The following is a 27,843-nucleotide window of genomic DNA, read 5'->3' as shown; positions in this document are numbered from 1 at the left end:
TCATTCTGATCTGAAGTGACGTTTCAGCCAAAAAATGAAGTGTAGAAGAGTTCCAGCCCGGACATGTTTGGAGTTTTGAAGTTGGCTTCTTTAGTTTTGCACTGAAGCTGTGAGACTAATGGGTAATGGAACAGTTAGTTTATGGATATATATCCATAAACTGTTCCAATGTGTTTGTGTTATATATAAACTTATGGGCACCTGCCCATAAGTTTATATATCCATAAACTGTACAAATGTGTTTGTTTCTTTTCTTCCCTATTTATAAAAACTTGGCTTCATCATTTAGCATTATTATACTGAAGTTGTGAATTATTTTAATTTTTATACAAGTCCAGGTGGACAGATGTCAAAACTTTTGCGAATGCTGGGTTAAAGCAACATTGTTAATTCATTACTGTAAGAATTCAGGAAGAAATCCACCCTGAATGACTTGCATATTTATAATCAATGTGATCTTCAATGGTGCAAAAAATTATTTTATGATTAAATTCTGAGTTGACATTTTGGTTTTGTTTCAACAAGTCATCTATTTTCATTTTAGTCTGTTCAGCTCTCTCAACTCCTCAAACATTCATGCTCTACTACTGCCATCAATGGCATTATGACCGTCCGATTTTGGAGAGTACTGTGTGTCTGTGGTTAAAGACTTATTCCGAATAATCTGATTCAGGAACAAGTGAGGCAAATTGGAGTGTTTCAAAGTGTCCATGCCAGTATACAATTGTTCTTTGCATATGACAGAGGTTCAGAAACTTCAAATCTCACTTTTCTAATTGCAAAAAACAAACAAATAAATAAATAAATAAATAAATCGGGCTCCCTCAGAACATCACCATTCCCACCTTTCATATAGAAAATTAATTGTATCGGTTGTAGAAGTACAAATAGGCATTTATTATCTCTACAAATAACATTTCATTACCTCTATATTTTGTTCTTTCATACTTCGGAAACCATTGGAATACAAGATCAATTAGTTATCCACCTGGATACTGGATGGACATAGCTCCTTGGAGGAAACCCATCCCCAGTGCAAACCTGTAGCTGGAGTCCAACAGCAGGAATATGACTTTGCATATGCATGTCCCCAAGTCATAAAACAAACTACAATCCATGACTCCAAGACAAAAGGTACACTTTTATAATCAAACACACAGTTTAACAGAGTGCAAGTGTATAATCAGTGATTTTATTTTTAACTTTATCACTTCTACAAAAGTAAAATTCCATTTACAGCAATTGGGGGTATGAGGATCTGGGGATTTGAAGCCCTCTCTGATAAAGAAATGCTAATGCAAGAATGTTTTGTGCTGCAGTACACATTCAAGGAGAATGGGAGGCTTAGAAGGATTTTTCCCCCAGTCTGTATACTACACACTAGTACTAATGCATCTCAAACAACATATCATAAAAAAATAAAAAAGTTCAATATTTTCCATCAGTTATTTAAGAAAGTGAAAATTATATACATCAATACAGACTCATGACACAAACTAAAATGGTTCAAGCATTTTCTCTTTTAATTTTGAGAATTATGGCCTCATCTCATCTCATCATCTGTAGCCGCTTTATCCTTCTACAGGGTCGCAGGCAAGCTGGAGCCTATCCCAGCTGACTACGGGCGAAAGGCGGGGTACACCCTGGACAAGTCGCCAGGTCATCACAGGGCTGACACATAGACACAGACAACCATTCACACTCACATTCACACCTACGGTCAATTTAGAGTCACCAGTTAACCTAACCTGCATGTCTTTGGACTGTGGGGGAAACCGGAGCGCCCGGAGGAAACCCACGCGGACACGGGGAGAACATGCAAACTCCACACAGAAAGGCCCTCGCCGGCCCCGGGGCTCGAACCCAGGACCTTCTTGCTGTGAGGCGACAGCGCTAACCACTACACCACCGTGCCGCCCAGAATTATGGCCTACAGTGCAAAAAAAAAAAATCTCAAAATATGAGAATATTTAATTTCGAGTTTGAGTAAAACAGTATAAATATTGTGTATCTCTCAGTCTAGTTCAGTACAAGCAACCACAATCATGGGGAAGACTGCTGACTTGACAGTTGTCCAGAAGACAATCATCGACACCCCCCACAAGGAGGGTAAGCCACAGAAGGTCATTGCTGAAAAGGCTGGCTGGAAAAGGTGCACAAACAACAGGGACTGCAAACCACAACCTTGAGAGAATTGTCACGAAAAGTTGATTCAAGAACTTAGGTGAGCTTCAGAAGGAGTGGACTGAGGCTGGTGTCAGTGTATCAAGAGCTACCAGCACATACGTCTTCAGGAAAGGGGCTACAACTGTTGCATTCCTAATATCAAGCCACTCCTGAAACAACGTCAGAAGCATCTTACATTACCTGGGCTAAGGAGAGAAAGAACTGAACTGTTGCTCAGTGGTCCAAAGTCCTCTTTTCAGATGAAAGCAAATTTTTAATTTTATTTGGAAATCAAAGTCCTAGAGTCTGAAGGAAGAGTGGAGAGGTATAGAACCCAAGGTGTTTGAAGTCCAGTGTGATGTTTCTGCAGTCTGTGATGATTTGGGGTGCCATGCCATCTGCTGGTGTTGGTCCACTGTGTTTTATCAAGTCGAAAGTCAACGCAACCGTCTACTGGGAGATTTTAGAGCACTTTATCTGCTGACAAGCTTTATGGCTATGCTGATTTCCTTTTCCAATAGGACTTAGCACCTGCCCACAGTGTCAAAACTACCACGAAACGGTTTGCTGTGCTTGGCTCACCTGAGGAAGATGAGAAACACCTGACCCAAAAATGCAGATGAGCTGAAGGCTGCTATCAAAGCAACCTGGGCTTTAGTAACACTTCAGCAGTGCCACAGACTGATCACCTCCATGCTACACACCATTGATGCAGTAATTCATGATAAAGGAGCCCCAACCAAGTAGAGTGTATAAATGAACGTACTTTTCAGAAGTTGGACATTTCTGTATTCATCTCATTATCTCTAGCCACTTTATCCTGTTCTACAGGGTCACAGGCAAGCTGGAGCCTATCCCAGCTGACTACAGGCGAAAGGCAGGGTACACCCTGGACAAGTCGCCAGGTCATCACAGGGCTGATACATAGACACAGACAACCATTCACACTCACACCTACGGTCAATTTAGAGTCACCAGTTAACCTAACCTGCATGTCTTTGGACTGTGGGGGAAACCGGAGCACCCAGAGGAAACCCACGCGGACATGGGGAGAACATGCAAACTCCGCACAGAAAGGCCCTTGCCGGCCACAGGGCTCGAACCCGGACCTTCTTGCTGTGAGGCGACAGTGCTAACCACTACACCACCGTGCCACCCATTTCTGTATTGTAAATCCTTTTTTGACTGATCTTAGGAAATATTCTAATAATATGACCCATGCTGGTTGTGGTTTAAGAGGGAGGAGGGGGGCTGGAGGCCTGGAGCTGACAGGCAGTGACCTGGCCACCACTGCTGACCCGCCAGCTGGAGGGTATAGCGGTTAAGGGTCGAAACACCCCGTGAAGGTTGGGCACCATCTGATGACATCGGCTCCAGGCCAAAAGCCACAGTCACTTTAGAGAGTGGCTGTATGCATGGCATTACGTGATGTATAAAACAAGATGCTAGATTTCTGATTTTCATGAGCTATAAACCATAATCATCAAAATAAAAAAAGGCTTGAAATATTTTACATGTAATGAATATAGAAACTTTACCTTTTTGAATTACAAAAAAAAGGAACTTTTTCCATGATATTGTAATTGTTTGAGATGCACTAGTGTACGGTATGTATAGAAATGCTACCACCACTGCTAGTGTACTAATTTGGCCTACTATTTAGCATGGTTTGGAACACATTACAATCCATAACTTCAAACCAATGGTCTAAAAATTTGTCCTAACTTATTAAACTGTCCTACCTACTTGGTGTTCATAAAGCAATACTGCAAGTAATTTGTCTACCATGACCTTACCAGAAAAATGCCTCAAACAAATAACTAAGTAGCATATTTTGATAGGCTATTTTATGATCAGAAAAGGCCTCCAGCATGAAAATATTTGAAGAAAGTAAGTCTTCATGGGTATTAAGTAAAGTAGAAGACCCTGACACCCCACTCCCTTAAAAGTGCTGTTTGGATTAGATTTCCCTCATTAAACAAGAGAAAATAGTTTTAACTAATTCATTCATCTAAGAGTTCAAGCTAAAGAAAGACATGACCACATAAACGCCAGCCAATGTTAATTTACTTATTTCACAGATCATTTTAAGCTACAATCTATTGTGATGTTAAACCACATGTCAATTTATGTGAGACATGTATAGTCTATGAACGAGGCTTACAGAGCTCTGCTTGGATGAACATTTTCTCCGTTATTGCCAACTTCACAAAGAAAAGTCTCAAAGTCCCTTCCTGATTGGGCCCTATTTATTTTCTAAAGTTCTGGATTCAGACACAAAGATCCTCTTTGCACAACAAAGTAAGCCTATATATATATATATATATATATATATATATATATATATATATATATATATATATATATAAATAAAAAGGTCAACATTTATAAATCAGATTAGTCCTAAATTAGTCATACAGGTAAATATCGTTAATGGGTAACAGTTTCATATTTCACATGTGAGTCATTGATATTGCACATAAAATATCCATCATCATGCGAGATCAGGTGCTTTCCAATAACAACAATAAACAACAACATTATTGTTAAAAGACGCTTCAAAACATCATCCGTGTGTTCATTTCAGTAGACAACTGCATTATTGGATACTGACAATGGACTAAAACAGGTCATGCCATTCAGAGGATAACATAAGTTGTTCATTTTTGGACAGATTCAAAGGAGCATCATGTGTTCTTATACAAGGCAATACAGATATTCTGTTTACCAGACAGCACCATCTGCCTTATACAATATCATAAACCATTATCAGCCATCAATCATGACATGGCATAGTTTTATCAGCACAATTTACACAATACAAATTTGACAATATTTAGAGCCATACTGCAGTAGTTATGTCTATCAAAATACTGTTTTTATTATGGTTGATATTATTACAATATTAAAATATTAGGTTTAAAAGGTTAGATGACCACCATCTCAGAAAAGGAAATTTCCTAAAATGTAAAAGTTTAGTTTTTAATGGGTCAGATATTAAAGTACCCCAAAAAGCAACCTCTAAAATGAATGTTGGTGACAGCATCATCATAGCATCTGCAATAACAACATTGATGGATCATGTAACCAATTTCTATAGTACACCTCTGCAACATAGTCTGAATAGAAGGAAAAAAAAAACCTTATGAACAAGTTGATGATAAAATGCAAACGGGATCAGCCATACCGGTATATAAAAATCAAGTTTCACAGATGTAAAGCCTCAGAAAGCCCAGAATAAGGCACAAGTGGTCCAAAAAAAAAAAAAAGTAGTGATGCTAAATCGACAACGCTAAATTAAAAAGTATTTTAATTTTTATTAATCTCAACTGTTGCATAGTGTACACAGAGGCTCTGTAGAAACCGTAGGCTTCAGATCAAAGATGCCTCTTGAACAGGATAAACAGTGTCAGCACAACTCCATACAGACTGACTGATATTGCACTGTGTTACATTCCAACCTCACATATAACTTTAAATGGTATGCTTACCCTTAATGCACCCAAGGAGTGAATGGCAAAGAAAATTACAAATTTCTCTGATTAATATTTAAAGAAGCCAAATCTATGAAGTAAAACACAAGTGGTCCAAACAGCCAACAAAGTAGGAAAACATCTACAAGCAGAAATTGTGATTACCTAATAGTTCAATTTGCTCTGGTTTCAAAAACATTAGTAGTTACCAAAAATATACTTGTCCAAAATGGTCCAAGATAGCAGAAAACATCTAAAACAACTTGCTGGTTTTGGTTACTAGAGAGAGAGGGGGGGGGGGGAAACCCACCATTTAAAAAAACAAAAAAACAAAAAAAAACAAAAAACTCAAATCGGTTCAGTAAACATGAAAATCTATTCAAGAAAAACCCTGAGCATATGAAACAGTCCTTTGTTGTTCTCCTTCCCCTTTATCAGTACTGCACTGAATCCAAAAACAAATCACAAAGAAATTGTGCATCAATGCACATTACCATTGCACTAGCCTGTAAAATTACCACCCCCCCCCTTGTAAAAAGACCCCCTCCACACACAAAAACTCTACACTTCCCTCATCCTCTACTGCTCAGTGAACAGTTAGTGTAGAAATGTCTATCTGCTCATGGAGTTGTACAAGACATGATCACTGGGATCCAGTGGCTTTGTGTCCGTTAAACACTCATTAGGTCCTTCAGAAGTGTTTTCGGTCTCTTCCCCTGTGTTGCCACGGGGCACCTGGAAAAATGCTGTCCATCCCCGAAGATCAGCCAGTTTATTGAAAGAATGAAGGACAAAGTACATCGCCATCAAACCTATAAAGAGGTAGACTGAAGGAAAAGAACAGAGGAAATGTGAACAGAAATTCATCGAATTGCACTGATGTATTAATATTTGAAAATAGGAGTATACAGTGTCTTGCAAAAGTATTTATCCCCCTTGGTGTTTGTCCTGTTTTGTTGCATTACAAGATGGAATTAAAATGGATTTCTGGAGGGTTAACACCATTTGATTTACAGTAGTGCTTGAAAGTTTGTGAACCCTTTAGAGTTTTCCATATTTCTGCATAAATATGACCTAAATCATCAGATATTCACACAAGTCCTAAAAGTAGGTAAAGAGAACCCAGTTAAACAAATGAGACAAAAATATTATACTTGGTCATTTATTTACTGAGGGAAATGATCCAATATTGCATATCTGCGAGTGGCAAAAGTATATGAACCTCTAGAATTAGCAGTTAATTTAAAGGTGAAATTAGAGTCAGGTGTTTGTCATCTCATTGATTGAAATCAGGTGTGAGTGTGCACCCCGTTTTATTTAAAGAACAGGGATCTATCAAAGACTGATCTTCACAACATGTTTGTGGAAGTGCATCATGGCACAGACAAAGGAGATTTCTGAGGACCTCAGAAAAAGCGTTGTTGATGCTCATCAGGCCGAAAAAGGTTACAAAACCATCTCTAAAGAGTTTGGACTCCACCAATCCACAGTCAGATGGACTGTGTACAAATGGAGGAAATTCAAGACCATTGTTACCCTCCCCAGGAGTGGTCGACCAACAAAGATCACTCCAAGAGCAAGGCATGTAATAGTCAGCGAGGTCACAAAGGACCCCAGGGTAACTTCTAAGCAACTGAAGGCCTCTCTCACATTGGCTAATGTTAAATGTTCATGAGTCCCCCATCAGGAGAACACTGAACAACGATGGTGTGCATGGCATGGTTGCAAGGAGAAAGCCACTGCTCTCCAAAAAGAAAATTGCTGCTTGTCTGCAGTTTGCTAAAGATCACGTGGACAAGCCAGAAGGCTATTGGAAAAACGTTTTGTGGACGGATGAGATCAATATAGAACAGGTCAGAGACAACGTTGTGAAGTATGAATCAGGATTGGGTTATTTAAAAAAAAATAATAATAATATTATCTCATCTCATCATCTCTAGCCGCTTTATCCTTCTACAGGGTCGCAGGCAAGCTGGAGCCCATCCCAGCTGACTACGGGCGAAAGGCGGGGTACACCCTGGACAAGTCGCCAGGTCATCACAGGGCTGACACATAGACACAGACAATCATTCACACTCACATTCACACCTACGGTCAATTTAGAGTCACCAGTTAACCTAACCTGCATGTCTTTGGACTGTGGGGGAAACCGGAGCACCCGGAGGAAACCCACGCGGACACGGGGAGAACATGCAAACTCCACACAGAAAGGCCCTCGCCGGCCCCGGGGCTCGAACCCAGGACCTTCTTGCTGTGAGGCGACAGCGCTAACCACTACACCACCGTGCCGCCATAATAATATATATATATATATATATATATATATATGAAAAGACTATGGCAGCACTACAAACCTGACAAGAAGGCCGCCTACCAAAACTCACAGACCAGGCAAGGAGGGCATTAATCAGAGATGCAACAAAGACACCAAAGATAACACTGAAGGAGCTGCAAAGATCCACTGCTTTTTGGGAGAAAAAGAAAGGGAAAAAAAACAAACAAAAAAAACCCCACACATTTGGAAGAGTTTGCTCAACAGCATGTGACAGACTCCCCAAACACCTGGAAGAAGATTCTCTGGTCAAATGAGACTAAAATTGATCTTTTTGGCCATCATGGGAAATGCCATGTATGGCGCAAACCCAACACCCTGAGAACACCATTCCTACAGTGAAGTATGGTGGTGGCAGCAGCAGGCTGTGGAGATGTTTTTCATCTGCAGGGACAGGAAAGCTGGTCAGGACTGAAGGAAAGATGGATGGCATTAAATACATGGCAATTCTGGAAGAAAACCTGTTTTGAGTCAGCCAGAGGTTTGAGACTGGGACAAAGGTTCATGTTCCAGCAGGACAATATACCCTAAACCTACAGTCAAATCGACACCGGAATGGTTTAAAAGGGAAACATTTAAAATGTCTTGGAATGACCTAATCAAATCCCAGACCTCAATCCAATTTAGAATTTGTGGCATAACTTGAAGATTGCTGTACACGAACACAATCCATCTAACTTGAAGGAGTTGGAACAGTTTTGCCTTGAGGAATGGACAAAAATCCCAGTGGCTAGATGTGCTAAGCTAATAGAGACATACCCCAAGAGACTTGCAGCTGCAATTGCAGCAAAAGTATTGACTTTTGGGGGTGGTGAATACCTATGTATACTCCAGATTTCTGTCCCCCCCATCTTAATTCTTGTTTGCGTCACAATAAAACAATTTTTTCACCTTTAAAGTGGTAGGCATGTTGTGTAAATCAAATGCTGCTAACCCCCCAAAAATTAATTTTAATTTCAGCTTGTGACGTGACAAAACAGGACAAACACAAAGGGGGATGAATACTTTTGCCAGACATTGTATATAAATGTATGTTCACCCCATGATTAACTCTGTTGCAACATCAAACTGAAGCACAGAGGGTTTTTTTCTACTCAAGTGAGTCTCTCCAGAAATGAAGTAATAGTATTCTGATGTCCTCGGAATCATTTTTTTAAAAAGTCTAAAAACGGCATAACTGACAAGCATTCAGTCCCCTTTCTTTAACAACCTAAATTACACCTAGTACTTAATCTGAGAGCTCACACTAAATATTTTTAAAACAGAGTATACTCATGTTAATATTTTATCCACGTGTCCAGTTCTATGCTTGCACAGTAAATATCTTTGACTTTGGAAAGTGTCAGAGTTAAAATGGCAGAGCACAAAGGAATTTCTTGTACACTATGTTCACTGCAACATTTAGCTTCATAGAGTTATTACTGCTTCCTGTGATCAACAAGCGGAAACAAGATGCAACAAACAGATGACTTGTGCAAAAACTTATTAATGAGCACATGCATGCTATTTTGGAGGACAAATGCATTCACACGAGACAGACACCGGTCACTTGTAACTATGAATGTGAACAGTCAAGATAGGGAAGTCCAATCTGAGCAAAAAATTGGAATTAAACAAACAATGAGGCTTGTAATGTGAACATAGGCTAGGATATTTTTGTTTGGTAGAGAGACTACTTAATGACAATAACTCCATCACAGCCCATCAACACTTTCTCATTTCATACAATGCTGCACAGACAACTACCTCCATATTGGGTTGCCACCTGTGTCTGACAAAAATCCTGGACATTTCGACCATCCAATCGACCTTTTTGCTTGTAAGCAACAGCGCTCTTCACACATCTAAACCAAGACAAAAATCGCCCTTCTACGCTGAAATTGTATTGCTCTAATTAGTAAAAATGACGCTTTTGCTAGTTATTTGTTTAGTTAATTGCTTTACATAATATAGCAGGTCTTCATTATTTTGGTTTATTTCCAACAGTTTTTGGTTGTGGACACCTGGGGGCAGTAGTGGGCACAGGTAAAAGGGGAATACATAATTAAAGTTGTTTGCTTATGTGGAATAAAAATAATCTAATTTTTCATTGTATCTAAGAATACCTGAATGTAACAATGTAAGGTGTAGTGTCAAACAGTTTACCTGATTGCTTAGAGTGTGGTGTGTGCTTTGCTTGTGCTTGCCTGTGCCTCTGCTGCTCTTGGCTAAACAAATACATAGGAGGACATATAACTGGGCACATACAGTACATACAGGAGTAGGCAGATAAGACTATTTGGATTTCATTTAATTCACCAAAACCTTACCTAATCTTCCATTTATATTTGGTGTTTTTCTTTGCTGCTGCTATGAGTCCTGGCTGATTTTCAATGAATGTCTTGAACTCAGTACAGGACAACTGAAAGTTTAGCCTGACTTGAAGCTCAGCCTTCACCATTGCAACAGAGAGTCTGTTTCTTTTATCAGTCCAAGCATCCTCCATTGCCCCATTTCCACCAAAGCAGTTCCAGGGCTGGTTCGGGGCCAGTGCTTAGTTTGGAACCGGGTTTTCTGTTTCCACTGACAAAGAACTGGCTCTGGGGCCAGAAAAACCGGTTCCAGGCTAGCACCAACTCTCTGCTGGGCCAGAGGAAAGAACCGCTTACGTCAGCGGGGGGCGGAGTTGTTAAGACCAACAACAATAACAAGACCGCGAAAGATCGCCATTTTTAAGCGACGAGAAGCAACAGCTGTACAAACGCGAAGTCAGCCATCATCATTATTATTGTTGTTGTTGCTGCTGCTGCTGCTTCTTCCGTGTTTTTGCTTTGATATTCGCGCCAAGGTTTATGCAAACGTAGCGCCGTAACTGACGTATACAGCGACGTAAGTGACGTATACAGCGACGTAATGACGTGGCTCCGCTTAGCACGGCGAGCTCGGAAAAGCAAACTGGTTCTCAGCTGGCTCGCAAGTTGAAATACACATTTTGCCCATTATGTACAAAAAACCGGGACATTCAGTGTCCCGGATTTTTATTTTTTTTTCCGGGACAGACCATGAAAATCCGGGACAATCAGGAAAAACCGGGACAGGTGACAACACTACCTCCATATGAATATACTGTAGACAAGACAAAGGAACTGGCCATTAAAAAAAAAAACACACCCACCCACCCACACACACACACCTCACTGGACTGAATCCTATCTCCATCCATGGCAAAATAGCAGATAGAACACAACTTCAAATATCTTGGACTCACTTTAGACAAGAAACTCAGCTTTGAACACAATCACCGATATCCATAAGCGAGCCCAGCAAAGACTCCTGTCATCTGCCAACTCAGAGCAATTTCTGTTGTCACTTTACAAAAAGTATAATCAAAACATTCTGCTGTACTGTTCCCTCATTTGTACACCATGCTGTCCATCCATTCCCCCCCCCCCAAAAAAAAGGCCACCACAAACTTACCAGGATAACGCATGGTACCTCCAAAATCTGTGATGATTTGGGGTGCCATGTCATCTGCTGGTGTTAGTCCACTGTGTTTTATCAAGTCCAAAGTCAACACAGCCTTCTACCAGGAGATTTTAGAGCACTTCATGCTTCCAGCTGCTGACAAGCTTTATAGAGATGCTAATTTCCTTTTCCAACAGGACTTGGCACCTGCCCACAGTGCCAAAACTAATACCAAATGGTTTGCTGCACTTGATATTACTGCGTTGATTGACCAGCCAACTTGCCTGACGTGAACCCCATAGAGAATGTATGGGTTATTGTCAAGAGCAAGATGAGAAACACCCAACCCAAAAATACAGATGAGCTGAAAGCTATCAAAGCAACCTGGGCTTCAATAACACCTCAGCAGTGCCACAGGCTGATCACCTCCATGCCACACTGCACTGATGCAGTAATTCGTGATAAAGGAGCCCCAACCAAGTACTGAGTGTATAAATGAACATACTTTTCAGAAGTTAGACATTTCTGTATTCTCATCTCATTATCTCTAGCCGTTTTATCCTGTTCTACAGGGTCGCAGGCAAGCTGGAGCCTATCCCAGCTGACTACGGGCAAAAGGCGGGGTACACCCTGGACAAGTCGCCAGGTCATCACAGGGCTGACACACAGACACAGACAACCATTCACACTCACATTCACACCTACGGTCAATTTAGAGTCACCAGTTAACCTAACCTGCATGTCTTTGGACTGTGGGGGAAACCGGAGCACCCGGAGGAAACCCACACGGACATGGGGAGAACATGCAAACTCCGCACAGAAAGGCCCTCGCTGGCCACAGGGCTCGAACCCAGACCTTCTTGCTGTGAGGCGACAGTGCTAACCACTACACCACCGTGCCGCCCTACATTTCTGTATTATAAATCCTTTTTTGATTGACCTCAGGAAATATTCTAATAATCTGAGATACTGAATTTCTGATTTTCATGAGCTATAAGCCATAATAATCAAATTAAAAGGCTTAAAATATTTCATTTTACATGTAATGAACATAGAATATCTGAAAGTTTACCTTTTTGAATTAAATTATGAAAAAAATGAACTTTTTCATAATATTCTAATTGTTTGAGCTGCACTAGTATAAAATAAATCAGTAGCAGTTAATACAGTACAATATATAGCATCTGAAACCATTACATGGCATTTTGTTAGATATAGTATGCAGCTGTGCACAACCACCATATATGACCTACATGTTTTCACAACAATACTTTAATCTTCTTTAGAGATAGGATTCAATACACCATTTCACACCAGTCCAAATGTTACATAAAATTAGGAAGCCACTAACGAGAACAAAAAAGCAGAGCAAGAGGAACTACACACGCACACACACACACACACAATCAAAATGATCTCACACACCCCCCCCCCCCCACTAACAGACATTACACACCCCCAAGATTGTGTTCTGTTAATACCGCAGTTCAAATATGTTTAAACATCACGTGAGTTTGTAGCTTCAGTGATATCACATGATCACCTCCTTACCTAAAATCCCCAGGAAGCCACACATCAATGAAAAAGCCTCAGCTTGTAATAGCAATCAATTATAAGAAACCCCCAAAAAAGAAAGAAAACTTCATTTTCTTTCATTAGACTCGAATAAAACATACTGTTTTTCCATCACTGAACATGTGTTCCAAATCATATTTTACTATGCCAACTGAACCTTAACGCAGTGCCATGCTCAAAGATTTTTAATTTAGTTAACCTAATATTTGTCTGTGTGTGGGTGCAAGTGTGTGTGTGTGTGTGTGTGTGTGTGTGTGTGTGTGTGTGTGTGAGAGAGAGAGAGAGAGAGAGAGAAAAAAAAAGCCCTTTTTACACAGTCTGTAATATTGGCATTTAAAAACACGACAGCTCAATATTCTGGCTTTGGTTGTTTACACTGAACCAAATAAAGCAGACATGAAGCTGTGCCAGCGTGCGTTTTTATACCACGAGCCAGCGTTCAGCACCCAGAGGCGTGACGATGTAGCATCGGCATCTCTGGTGAAATATCTACACTTCAGAAATATGAATACCCTGAGCATAGTAGTGTTCTGAAATTTTTTTCCTGCCTCAAACATTTTCCTACACAGAGCATAAAATTTATAACCACAGCTGTTATTTTGTCCTACCTTGAGAGAATATCCTACCAGCATAAATGTGTGCTTCCCTTAGTGTTTGGTGGTAATACATTATTATAGATACTCAAACCTAAATCAACACACATGATGACACGTATCATAGAGGCAAATGAAGCCTAGCTGACAAGTGCATGAATATTACAAAATATTAGAAAAATAACCTTATTTCTTTGTCTAAAAAGACAGCAAACCAATTCATTTGGTGGCAGCATACATTTATGGGTGTGTATGAAATAGCAAATGATCCATTATGCACTTGCGCAGTTAACTCGGGTAAGGCATTTTCATAGGTACAGTGGTGCTTGAAAGTTTGTGAACCCTTTAGAATTTTCTATATTTCCGCATAAATATGATCTAAAAACAATCAATCAGATTTTCACACAAGTCCTAAAAGTAGATAAAGAGAACCCAGTTAAACAAATGAGACAAAAATATTATACTTGGTCATTTATTTATTGATGAAAATGATCCAATATTACATATCTGTGAGTGGCAAAAGTATGTGAACCTTTGCTTTCAGTATCTGGTGTGACCCCCTTGTGCAGCAATAACTGCAACTAAACGTTTCCAGTAACTGTTGATCAGTCCTGCACATTGGCTTGGAGGAATTTTAGCCCATTCCTCCGTACAGAACAGCTTCAACGCTGGGATGTTGGTGGGTTTCCTCACATGAACTGCTCGCTTCAGGTCCTTCCACAACATTTTGATTAGATTAAGGTCAGGACTTTGACTTGGCCATTCCAAAACATTAACTTTATTCTTCTTTAACCATTCTTTGGTAGAACGACTTGTGTGCTTAGGGTCATTGTCTTGCTGCATGACCCACCTTCTCTTGGGATTCAGTTCATGGACAGATGTCCTGACATTTTCCTTTAGAATTTGCTGGTATAATTCAGAATTCATTGTTCCATCAATGATGGCAAGCCATCCTGGCCCAGATGCAGCAAAACAGGCCCAAACCACGATACTACCACCACCATGTTTCACACATGGGATAAGGTTCTTATACTAGAATGCAGTGTCTTCCTTTCTCCAAACATAACACTTCTCATTTAAACCAAAAATTTCTATTTTGGTCTCATCCATCCACAAAACATTTTTCCAATAGCCTTCTGGCATGTCCACGTGATCTTTAGCAAACTGGAGATGAGCAGCAATGTTATTTTTGGAGAGCAGTGGCTTTCTCCTTGCAACCCTGCCATGCACACCATTGTTGTTCAGTGTTCTCCTGATGGTGGACTCATGAACATTAACATTAGCCAATATGAGAGAAGCCTTCAGTTGCTTAGAAGTTACCCTGGGGTCCTTTGTGACCTCGCCGGCTATTACACGCCTTGTTCTTGGAGTGATCTTTGTTGGTCGACCACTCCTGGGGAGGGTAACAATGGTCTTGAATTTCCTCCATTTGTACACAATCTGTCCGATTGTGGATTGGTGGAGTCCAAACTCTTTAGAGATGGTTTTGTAACCTTTTCCAGCCTGATGAGCATCAACAACACTTTTTCTGAGTTCCTCAGAAATCTCCTTTGTTCGTGCCATGATACACTTCCACAAACATGTGTTGTGAAGATCAGACTTTGATAGATCCCTGTTCTTTAAATAAAACAGGGTGCCCACTCACACCTGATTGTCATCCCATTGATTGAAAACACCAGAGTCTAATTTCACCTTTAAATTAACTGTTAATCCTAGAGGTTCACATACTTTTGCTACTCACAGATATGTAATATTGGATCATTTTCCTCAATAAATAAATGACTAAGTATAATATTTTTGTCTCATTTGTTTAACTGGGTTCTCTTTATCTAATTTTAAGATTTGTGTGAAAATCTGATGTTTTAGGTCATATTTATGCAGAAATATAGAAAATTTTAAAGGGTTCACAAACTTTCAAGCACCACTGTAGAACGAGTTTCTAATTTATGCATACACTATATGGTCAAAAGTTTGTGGACACCTGACGATCACACCCATATTTGGTTTTTCCCCCCAAACTGTTGCCACAAAGTTGGAAACACAATTTGTATGCTGTACTATTACAACAGGGTCTAATTCTGTTCCAGCTTGACAATGCCCCTGTGCACAAAGAGAGGTCCATGAAGACTGGAAGAACAAAGTTGGAATGGAAGAACTCAAGTGACCTGCACAGAGCCCTGACCTCAACCTTACTGTTGACTGCTGATTGTGCCCCAGGCCTTCTCACCTAAGTGCCTGAGTTCACTAATGCTCTTGAGGCTGAATGGACAAATCCCCAAAACCACATGCCAAAATACAGTGAAAGGCCTTTCCAGCAGAGTGGAGGTTAACAACAATTCCAAAAACGTTGGGATGCTGTGTAAACTGTAAATAAAAACAGAATGTGATAATTTGCAAATCATGGGAACCCTATATTTCATTGAAAATAGTGCAAAGGCTATTTGCACTATTGAAACTGAGAAATTATTGTTTTTTGAAAAATATATGCTCATTTTGACTGAGGTCAGCAACACGTTTCAAAAAAGTTGGGACAGGGGCATGTTTACCACTGTGTTGCATCACCTCTACTTTTAACACTCTAAACATTTGGGAACTGAGGAGACCAACTGCTGTAGTTTTGAAAGAGAAATGCTGTCACATTCTTGCCCGATATACAATTTCAGTTGCTCAACAGTTCAGGGTCTCCTTTGCCGTATTTTGCGCTTCATAATGCACCAAATGTTTTAAATGGGAGACACGTCTGGACTGCAGGCAGGCCAGTTTAGCACCCGGACTCTTTTACTACAGAGCCATGCAGTTTTAATATGTGCAGAAAGTGGTTTGGTCAGAAAGTGGTCTTGCTGAAAGAAGGAAGGCCTTCCCTGAAAAAGATTTTGTCTGGATGGCTGCATATTGCTCTGAAACGTGTTTATATCATTCAGCATTAATGATGCCTTCCCAGATGTACAAGCTACCCATGTCATGTGCACTAATGCACCCTCATACCATCACATATGCTGGCTTTTAAACTGTGCACTGATAAGCTGGATGGTCCCTTTCCTCTTTAGCCTGGAGGACGTGGTGTCCATTTCTAAAAAGAATTTCTGATTTTGATTCCTCAGACCTCGGGACAATTTTCCACCTCGCCTCAGTCCATCGTAAAAGATCTCAGGCCCAAAGGTGGCGGTGTTTCTGGACATTGTTTATATCTGGTTTTAACTTGCATTTGTGGATGCAGTAATGAACTGTTTTCACAGACGTTGGTTTTGTGAAGTGTTCCTGAGCCCATACAGTGATTTCCACGACAGACACATGTCTGCTTTTAATGCAGTGTCGCCTGAGGGCCTGAAGATCACAGGCATCCAATGTCAGTTTTCAGTCTTATCTCTTGCATAGAGAGATTTCTCCAGATTCTCTGAATCTTTTAATGATATTATGTACCACAGATGATATGATCCCCAAATTTGCCCACGCAGTCTTTCACGGTGCAATGAACCTTTCCGCATCTTTACTTCTGAGAGACTCAGCCTCTCTGGGATGCTCTTTTTATACCCAATCATGTTACTGATCTGTTGCCAATTAAACAATTTTTTTAAAAGCATTAAACAACTTTTTCAGGTTTTTTTGTTGCTCCTGTCCCAAGTTTTCTGAAATGTGTTGCCGACATCAAATTCAAAAGGAGCATCCATTTAAAAAATATATACAAGTTTCAACATTTGATATGTTGTCTTTGTACTATTTTCAATGAAATATAGAGTTTCCAAGATTTGCAAATATTCACATTCTGTTTTTATTTGTGTTTTACGCAGTGTCCCAACTTTTTTTGGAACTGGGGGTTGTATAAAAACTAGGTCCAAAATGGGATGTTCAAAAAGCACGTGTGTGATGGTCAGGTATTCACACACTTTTGGCCACATACTGTATTTACAAGTCAAAAGTTTGGATACACCTGTTCATGCATCATTTTTTCTGTATCTTGACTATTTTCTACATTGTAGAACAATACTGAAGACATTAAACCTATGAAATAACACATGAAACATATATGGAATTATGTGGTAAATGAAAAAGCATTTAACAAAATGTGTTTCATATTTTAGATTCTTCAAAATAGCCACCGTTTACTATGATGACACTTTACACACTATTGGCATTATCTTAAAAAGCTTCATGAGATGGTCACCTGGAATGCTTTTCAATTAACAGATGTGCCTCGTCAAAAGTTAATTAGTGCAATTTCTTGATTTTTTTTTAATGTGTTTGAGATCAAGCAGTAATAATATATAATAAAAACACAGTCAACAGCCCTATTCCACAACTGTAGTAATCCATATCAGGTCAAGAACTGCAAGAATTAAGTAAAGAGAAATTACATCCATCATTACTTTAAGTAGAGCACATGTTTACTATAGCGACATTTGTTACAAACCCATACCCTTCGTTCACACTAAACATGACAAAAGCATCAAAATGACTGCAAGTCATTCATTTTCTATGTGAACTAGTGTCTATTGGTGGAGAGATGGTTGATGGTACATTCTGGGCAGTGGGGGAGTCAAGAGAAAAAAAAAAGTTGAAAAATTTTTATGGTTATGAACTATGATGCAAATTGGCAGCAATCAACAGAAATTTAGAAGCACTCCACTCTAAAGAATACTAAGAGTAGCCACACTAGAGGCAGAATGCCGTCGGAATGAAAATTCTTCATATATTCCGGGATATTTGAGGTGCAGTCTAAAAATTGACTGCATTCGGAGTGCATTCCAAACATTCGGGCCCATTCTTGTGGCCGGCCCGAATGTTTTGCTCATGCTCAAAACATTCGAGGTGCATTCGAAGAGGAGAAATATCAAATGGCATTTGAAGTGTATTCTAACTGCATTCTAAATATTCTTACTGCCGGAATCTATTTCGATATTAAAATCGTTCAGCTGGAATGCACTTCGAATGCCGTCTGAATATTTCAATTGCCACTCGAATACATCTCGAATGCAGTTGGAACGTTCCGACTGGCCCTCGAATGAGTCCAGATGTAATTCAGACCACCACTGAATCGCATAAAAACATGGCTAGCTGCCGCTGGAACTTCAGTCTGCATTGAGTCGTCGCCTGCTCAACATCAACCTTTTGTCTATTGTTTTAAAAAGTTTCCCAAGTTTCTCGCATCATTCCGCCAAGGAAGAAGGGAGCCAAGGTCAAGAACTCCACCACTGGCCGCGGCCATGGTCGGGTCTGATACCTTCTGGGTTTTCTCCTCCTAATGTTTCTTCTCCTAGCCTCCTCCACATCTCTTTCAAGCAGGTCTTGCTGGAGGACAGCAATCTGGAGCAAAGCAACATGGTCCAGGGGGTCCATACTCTATGGTGTCTGGGCTAAGATTGATGAAAATGCTAGATTTGGCAGCGTTTTATACCCTATCGGGGACCATTCCGGTGGCATTCTTGGTACACTCGGGACATTCATGTTACAGTCTAAGCACATTCGAAGTACATTCTAAGTATTCGAGCTGCATTGTCTTTGAATTCTTAGACGTTCGAAACATATTCGGCGACTATTCCGGGAGCGTTCTGACTGGATTTGAGGTGAATTTGTACAGCATTCGAGGCACCTTCCAACCAGACTTCGGGTGGTATTCGGGCAGCAATTGAACCACACTCGTACGGCATTCGAAGTGCATTCTTAACATTCTTACTGCATTCTAGGTATTCCTACTGTGTTCCAACTACATTCGAAAGCTAATACACCCAGAATGTGCAAGAATCATTCGAGGCAGGTTCGAAGTGCATTCTAAGTATTCGAACGGCATTCTTACAAAGCTGTAAGAATGTTGGTCAGTTTGAAATTCCCGCCCGAATGTGGCACAAATTTTGAAAAATTCCCATTCCGGCTGGTTCTGCTTGATTCCTGCTAATTCCGAATAAGTGTGACGGGGGCTTTAAGGACGAAGTTATGTAAATTTTGGTTCCATTCAAAACATTCCCAAGTAGCCCATTATGGGGGAGAAACTGATAATTGCAGTGGTGGGTGTTTCAAGCGAGTTGGTGTTCAAGTGAGGTGCTGAAGTGTGTAATATGTTTTGTGAAAATCCTTGACTTGCAAGTGACGTTAAAGCAAAATAGAAACCCGACTGTCGGCCATGTTGGCAGAGATACAAATGCGGGGTCAAGCGACATTCCATATAAAAACAGTCACGCGTGTGCAACTCTGTTTTTCCACTGTTCTAAGCGTTCATTAATTATGCCATATCTTTGTGCTGTGTATGATTGGGGTCACAACAGTACTTGTGACCATGGTACTTTTAGAATTCCGTCCATGATTCGGAAAGAAGGCAAGGAAACTCTGAGGCTTAGTACAGAGAGGAGACGAGCACGGCTGAACAACATCGGCAGGGCTGATCTAACAGAGGCTAAAACCAAAACAGCTCGTGTTTGTAGTAATCATTTTATCTCAGGTGAGATTCAAAAGCTCTCACAAGAACATCATGGAAGAATTTTATTTCGTGTTGCTAGAATTTTGCTATAAAATGAGCACTCTCTTGTCATAGTTCACTCGGTCGGTGTTATAATTTTAACACGTATATTACCATTTCGCTTCTAGGAGCTCCAGCAAAATTATATGATAGAAACAATCCAGACTGGGCACCCACTCAGAACATGGGATATGTTTCGTCCAAGGTCGGACTTGATTCTTCGGCAGCCAAACCAGATATAACGTGATATCTGGGTACTTGATGGTCGGTAGAAGCATCTTACCTTCAGAAAAATCCAACTTTTTAAAAATAATATGGGTCAAAACCACACATACCGTATTTTTCGGACTATAAGTCGCACTTTTTTTCATGGTTCGGCTGGCCATGCGACTTATACTCCGGTGTGACGTATATATGTTTTTTTTTTTTTTCACCGCGGAATAACTGGAGCTGATGCTGAGTCTGACGACAGCCACGCAGAAGAAGAGGAAACGGCGCTTCATCTGCCGCTGGAGGCAGAGTTGTTCAGAAGCGACACCGAGGATGAGGAATTCAATGGATTTGCTGTTTTGGAGTGAAATCATCAGCTTGATAAACTTGATTGACCTGTGTTTTATTATTAAATGATAGGCCTATAGTTATTTAAATAAGTTATGTAGTGATTTTAGGCAGTGCTTAATTTGTGAAGTGGGAGGTCCCAGAACGCAGGAGGTGGGTGGGTCCGGCGACTCAAAAAAAAAAAAAAGGCGGGGGATGGTTTACTATAACTTTACGCACATGCGCTTATTGTGTGTGTAAAATAATAATAATAATAATAATAATAATAATAATAATAATAATAATATCAGACATTATGATCTTAGAAAACGCTTTAGTGACAAACAGTTACAGACAGTAATATGTCGTGATATTATAAAATATTAATTTTTATTAGTCTATATATTAAATTATATATTACATTTATCTTCTAAAATAACAGACTGTACTCATCACAGCCGGTTTATTTCACCATTGGAGATCAGATCACACAAGACATGAGTTAAATGACTCATTTTAAGGATTTAAGTAGGGGATTTAAAAGCGGTTGTTGTTGTTTTTTTTTTTTTTCACTAGACGGTTGTTTTTACTACCGTACCTGTCTTTGGAGATGATATACCTATAGCCTACTTGACCTCTGATTTGATGAAATAAAATTCGACAAAAATGAAGAATGACACTCCTCGATGATGACTACAGCTTTAATAACACAGATGAAAGAGCCATGGGGCGATAATAAGCCCTACCGGTAAAAATATTCTAAAAGCAAACTGATTAATGCATCAGTAATAGGCTACTAATATTAGTTATAATAATAATATAGGCTATTAGTAATAACGATAGTGATAGTATTAAAGATAGTAGTAGATATTTAAAATAATCAGACTAGGCTACTTACAGGGCAGCTGCTCAGCTGTTCGTTTATTAAATAAACAATGCAGTCGCGCAGTAACCACGCGCCGCTTATCAGATAGAATCACAGATTCTATGGATAGAATAACCCTTCAAAAAAGTGCGACTTATAGTCCGGTGCGACGTATATATGTTTTTTTCGTCTTCATAATGCATTTTTTGGCTGATGCGACTTAAACTCCGGAGCGACGTATAGTCCGGAAAATACGGTACTTATCTTCTCTTTGGATCGAATCTTTGCTTGACTGTTCAAATCGTGGTAAAACTGAGAAAATTCAGCATTGTTTACAGACACGCTTTCAGTGGCTGCCATCCTAGTTGAATTTTATATCCACCATCATGGTGGATGCTCATGACATAGCACATTTGATCACATGGTTGCAAGTCATCTATAAGAGAGAACTGCATGCTAACAAGCGCCATAGCATGCAAAAGAGTACTGGCTAGTTACTTAAATGTGACTTGAATGATGCTATTGAATGGGAGGTATAATGAGACGAGGTGCATGTTGGATACGTAAAAATGAAAGCAGTCACTTTTGCCAATTTTTTTTAAACAACGTGGCATAAAACAAGTAAAAACAAAATGTCTACCCAGTCTCCCTAGTCAACCAACGTTATCATTTTTTAAAAATGATTTTTATTAAGATATGAGACGTGTGTTTGCTTTATGGCTCTTTTAAATAAACTTTGCAAGACGAAGCATTCCAAATGACCTTCGACCTTGGAACCACCCATTTCATCTACAGTGGTGCTTGAAAGTTTGTGAACCCTTTAGAATGTTCTATATTTCTGCATAAATATGACCTAAAACTTCATCAGATTTTCACACAAGTCCTAAAAGTAGATAAAGAGAACCCAGTTAAACAAATGAGACAAAAATATTATACTTGGTCATTTATTTATTGAGGAAAATGATCCAATATTACATATCTGTGAGTGGCAAAAGTATGTGAACCTCTAGGATTACCAGTTAATTTGAAGGTGAAATTAGAGTCAGGTGTTTTTCAATCAGTGGGATGACAATCAGGTGTGAGTGGGCACCCGGTTTTATTTAAAGAACAGGGATCTATCAAAAAGTGTGATCTTCACAACACATGCTTGTGGAAGTGTATCATGGCACGAACAAAGGAGATTTCTGAGGACCTCAGAAAAAGCGTTGTTGATGCTCATCAGGCTGGAAAAGGTTACAAAACCATCTCTAAAGAGTTTGGACGCCACCAATCCACAGTCAGACAGATTGTGTACAAATGGAGGAAATTCAAGACCATTGTTACCCTCCCCAGGAGTGGTCGACCAACAAAGATCACTCCAAGAGCAAGGCGTGTAATAGTCGGCGAGGCCACAAAGGACCTCAGGGTAACTTCTAAGCAACTGAAGGCCTCGCTCACATTGGCTAATGTTAATGTTCATGAGTCCATCATCAGGAGAACACTGAACAACAATGGTGTGCATGGCAGGGTTGTAAGGAGAAAGCCACTGCTCTCCAAAAAGAACATTGCTGCTCGTCTGCAGTTTGCTAAAGATCACGTGGACAAGCCAGACGGATATTGGAAAAATGTTTTGTGGATGGATGAGACCAAAATAGAACTTTTTGGTTTAAATGAGAAGTGTTATGCTTGGAGAAAGGAAAATGCTGTATTCCAGCATAAGAACCTTATCCCATGTGTGAAACATGGTGGTGGTAGTATCACGGTTTGGGCCTGTTTTGCTGCATCTGGGCCAGGACGGCTTGCCATCATTGATGGAACAATGATTTCTGAATTATACCAGTGAATTCTAAAGGAAAATGTCAGGACATCTGCCCATGAACTGAATCTCAAGAGAAGGTGGGTCATGCAGCAAGACAACGACCCTAATCACACAAGTCATACTACCAAAGAATGGTTAAAGAAGAATAAAGTTAATGTTTTGGAATGGCCAAGTCAAAGTCGTGACCTTAATCCAATCGAAATGTTGTGGAAGGACCTGAAGCGAGCAGTTCACGTGAGGAAACCCACCAACATCCTAAAGTTGAAGCTGTTCTGTACGGAGGAATGGGCTAAAATTCCTCCAAGCTGGTGTGCAGGACTGATCAAGTTACTGCAAACGTTTAGTTGTAGTTATTGCTGCACAAGGGGGTCACACCAGATACTGAAAGCAAAGGTTCACATACTTTTGCCACTCACATATGTAATATTGAAATCATTTTCCTCAGTAAATAAATGACCAAGTATAATATTTTTGTCTCATTTGTTTAACTGGGTTCTCCTTATCTACTTTTAGGACTTGTGTGAAAATCTGATGATGTTTTAGGCCATATTTATGCAGAAATATAGAATATTCTAAAGGGTTCACAAACTTTCAAGCACCACTGTACATCAGAGAGTCCATGAACTTACCAGCATTGTTAGCAGGGCGGTGTGAGCAAATTTTGACACACTCGCCGCGTTTGACGTGAATGTAGGGTTACAAGCTTGATGCTGCATTTATGAAGCCTTGTAAATAGCTCTTGTAAAATACCATTAGAATGTGCAAGTTGTAATATCGTCATTTCTTACCTTGGGATGTTTGAGGCGCAAAGTGGAAAAAATATGGATGCCTCCATGAAAGTGTGTCTTATTTGCTCCAATAGAGCATGTAAAGCTTATAAAAAGCTTCTTCAACCAGACTTTTACAGTTACAGGCCTGAATAGCTATTGCTATAGTGAAGAAACATTTATGCAATATTTTCGACTGAATTGCAGTACAGCAACAACAGTGGACAATAGCGAGCAGCTTAGCAACAAGTTACCGTGAGTTGGCCTAGTGGTTAGCGTGTCCGCCTCTCGATCGGGAGATTGAGAGTTCTACTCACGGTCGGGTCATACCAAAGACCATCATAAAAATGATACCTACTGCCATCTGGCAAGGCACGCTGCAGTACAGATGCGAGTGGAGAGTCAAACTCTCGCGGTTGCCAGAGGACTGGCCCCCCACTGTAACCCTAGTTATGTAATAGGCAAGAGGCAGAGGGATACAGAAACGGAGATCGCCGCCACCCTATGCGCCACATGGTGTGGGAAGGACTTTGATTAGCAACAAGCTAGCTGGCAAACGTCAGTGATTTAAAGCAGATATCGCTATAAATTCATTTAAAAGTTGAGAAGGGCTACTTTACACTGTTCATTGTGTGCATGGCCATGTTGATTTGATGTCACACTCTAAACACGGAAGGAACTAGTAGTTGAGGGGCCGTATTCAGTCAGTCATTCTATTCATTATAGATGGGGAATTACAGGAGGGGAAGTTGCAACTTCAACTTGAACGCAGCATAAATCTCCCCACTTTTTCAGCTACAATAAAACCACATGCTGTACTTAATGAGATAAAACAGTAAATGTACTTTTGTAGTACATACAATTGAATAAAATATACTACAAAATGAATCCTACTGTCCTAAACTGTTTACCATCATGGGTTACTATAAATAGCTTACCATTTTATCATATTAATTAGTATACCAGTGTACCATATTATCAGTTCAATAATTCACTTACCCATAACAGAGATCTTGTAGAGTGGTCGGAGTTTCTGATCGGGCTGCTCGCCTGGAACAAAGTCGCCTAACCCAATAGCGCAAAGGGAGATGAAGCAGAAATAAATAGCCTCCAAAAATGACCATGAATCCTCAGTGTAGCTGAAAAGAGCAGCTGGCACCAAAAAGAACATCACAATGACCAGCAGGAGCAGGAAGACAAAGTGTAGGGCGCTGGCATTGTGAGGATGCCAGCCAAACCGCCGACTCCACAACACCACCGGCCGAAGATTCAGTGGTACCATGAGGTGCTGTACACATACCGTCAGCACCAGTATGGTGAAGGGGACACCGAATAAGGCATACACAACGGCGAATGCCTTCCCCACATCAGACAGCGGAGTGGTGTTGCCATAACCTCGAGAAAACACACAAGAATATTTTATTTATATTTATTTAAAACTTTAGAGAATAAATGGATTTCAATAAACGGTTCAATTTCTCATGTGTTCAGTGCAAGATTGAGCAAATTCATGACAACCATATTTTTTAACCTATTTTTACCAGCAGTACCAATAATTCCAGCGCTAACTAGATAAACATTCAATAAAGACAATTCTAATGGAAACCAAGATCCAAATCCTCCAAATCAATCGTTTTTTTTTTTTTTTTAATTAGCTTATAAAATTAGAATTGTCCAAAATGTTGAGAATTCTAAATTAAATTCTGTAAATCCCTATACGTTTAAGCCTTGTCTTTGCTATAGGCTGCTAGGGAACGTTATCTCGTCAACCACACATGACCTTTAGCCCTTAGGCATACATGGTTAAAGACTGATTTTACTGGGAGTTTGAAAATGGGAACTGAAAGGACTGACATATCTATACAAAAACATCCCTGTGCACAAGTCTTTTGTTTTCATTTCTCTTTTCCAAAGAGCTAAAGGGGAGATAATTCTACAGCATTTTGTAGAGAAATTGAGCTGAGCACAATGTTGTATAGAATATGAGTGGAATAGGATTTTTAGCATCACTATACTTTTAAACAAATATTGGTCATTTTAAACACAATCAGGAAGAACAAAGAGAAACCAAAAATGAAAACGTCATTATTATTTCCTGGAAGCGATAACAAGCTTGTCTTTTTTCCCCCCTCAACTTTTCTTTATAAAATGTCAGTGTTAAAGATATTTTGCTGTCAATGTCTAAAGTTTTGATGTAGGAGTTTAACACACACACACAAAAAAAAGTCAGACTAGAAATCGACATTTGTGAAAAAGCCTGTGAAACCAAATTTTGACATTTCATATGATATATAGTTCTGAAAACTACAGGCTTCCTGAACTGAAATATCACAACCACAAGTAATGTTTTCGCAGTTTCAAACCGGGTGGAAAAAAAAAAAAAAAAAAGAGGACACCTTAACCCCTTCGGACATAACGTGTACAATTGTACACATGAAGTTCCATAGCATTTTTCCTTGTGTCCGAAGGGGTTAAAGTGGAAAAAGAACTACTACCACACCCACCCACACACCTATTTTGCAGAAAGGCCTACCCTTTATAACCTAACCTATATATGGAAAAACACCTTTAATGACAAATTTTAAATTCAAGTTTATAATGTGAAATAATTAATTTGATTATCAGCATCATCCACATCAGTCTCTGTCTCATCACCTGAGGTAAAAGGTCACTTGTAGCATTTAAGCACAAGCCTCTACACAGGACTAATCTCTCTCTTCACACCAACATCGGTGAAATAAGTAAATCAGTTTATCGAGTTAACTCAGGTCTGCTGATCGCATTTCTTGTTATTAAGGTCATTTTTTTGTCTTTGTCTTGGCTCAGGTAAATTGCAGATGATATTTTGACAGCTGTTATCTGATTACAAACTGAATGTTTTAGGCTTATGACCATTTTGCTATGGCATGTAATTATTTAAAAGCTGGAATAAGGTTTTACAGACCGACTGCAGTTACTGAGGTCATCAGTGGCTCCTTAGCAAACATAATTTGGAGGCAAATCAAGGCAAGGTTAGAAAGCAGCCTCAATAAAATAACTTCTATATAGTTCAAGTTAAAACATACTACTGACAGAAAAACAAAATTTTGGTCAAAACCTGATTTTTGGTCATTTGTGGCTGTTTTCCATAACTTTATAGAATGTTGTAGTGACATCCGTTTATTTATTTTATTTTATTTATTTTTTTTTTTTTTGGGGGGGGGGGGGGGGGGGGTTCTGGGCTGCCTTACATTTTCCTGTGAAAGGTTTGGCTTCCTGTTTCTTAAATGAACACAGGAAAAAGGTGGCTGCACTGACAATTTTCACACTTGAGCTAATTTCTCTCAATTTAATTAATTCCCGTGAAAGTATGAAAAATTTTTCATACTTTTTCCCCTCTGAAAACGTTGAAAAAAGGGAGCCCATTTGGTGGCATCTGGTGACTTTTATGGCATTTTATGGTGGTACTGACACTCACTTTTTCCTGTTAACATGGTTGAAAAGGTTGCTACAAGTGGAGGTCTGTGATGCTGTGGTTTGCAGCATGGGGTTCACATGAACAATAAATAAAGTCATCATCTGACAACAATGTAGTATATAATAATCCTGTTTTATTCCCTGAACCACTGCCAGAACACCACTAACCAAAAGTTTAAATGAGTTCTGTTGCAGTTAGAAAAAAAAAAAATAATAATAATCCAGGACCCCCACAGCACAGATCTCCAACACCCCTTACTCATCTTTACATGGATGATCTTGAAATCCTTGACAAAGGAGAAAGCAACCTGAAAGATCAAATTCTCCTCGAGTCCTTTTCAAATGATATTGGCATGTCTTTTGGACTAGACAAGTGCAACATATCACAT

At 39.7% G+C, this 27,843-nt stretch overlaps 1 protein-coding gene across 2 annotated transcripts in view; it reads right to left on the bottom strand.

Annotated features, from left to right (window-relative positions):
* Window positions 1-4,804: 4,804 nt before the first annotated feature.
* The window catches only part of kcnk6 (potassium channel, subfamily K, member 6), a 31,962-nt gene continuing 8,923 nt past the window's right edge, over window positions 4,805-27,843 (bottom strand). The window contains exons 2-3 of one of the 2 annotated variants that reach the window (XM_060923570.1): window positions 24,998-25,393; window positions 4,805-6,466 (exon numbers count right to left, since the gene is read on the bottom strand). In XM_060923570.1, the coding sequence (XP_060779553.1) occupies window positions 6,252-6,466; window positions 24,998-25,393 (611 nt within the window). In that variant the 3' untranslated portion in view covers window positions 4,805-6,251. Of the gene's footprint in view, window positions 6,467-9,785; window positions 10,179-24,997; window positions 25,394-27,843 lie in introns of those variants that run through there. The other variant, XM_060923571.1, reaches the window with a different exon arrangement.

This window comes from Neoarius graeffei, chromosome 6 (assembly GCF_027579695.1).
Source record: "Neoarius graeffei isolate fNeoGra1 chromosome 6, fNeoGra1.pri, whole genome shotgun sequence".
NCBI lineage: Eukaryota > Metazoa > Chordata > Actinopteri > Siluriformes > Ariidae > Neoarius > Neoarius graeffei.
This window is presented reverse-complemented; position numbering and strand designations above follow the sequence as displayed.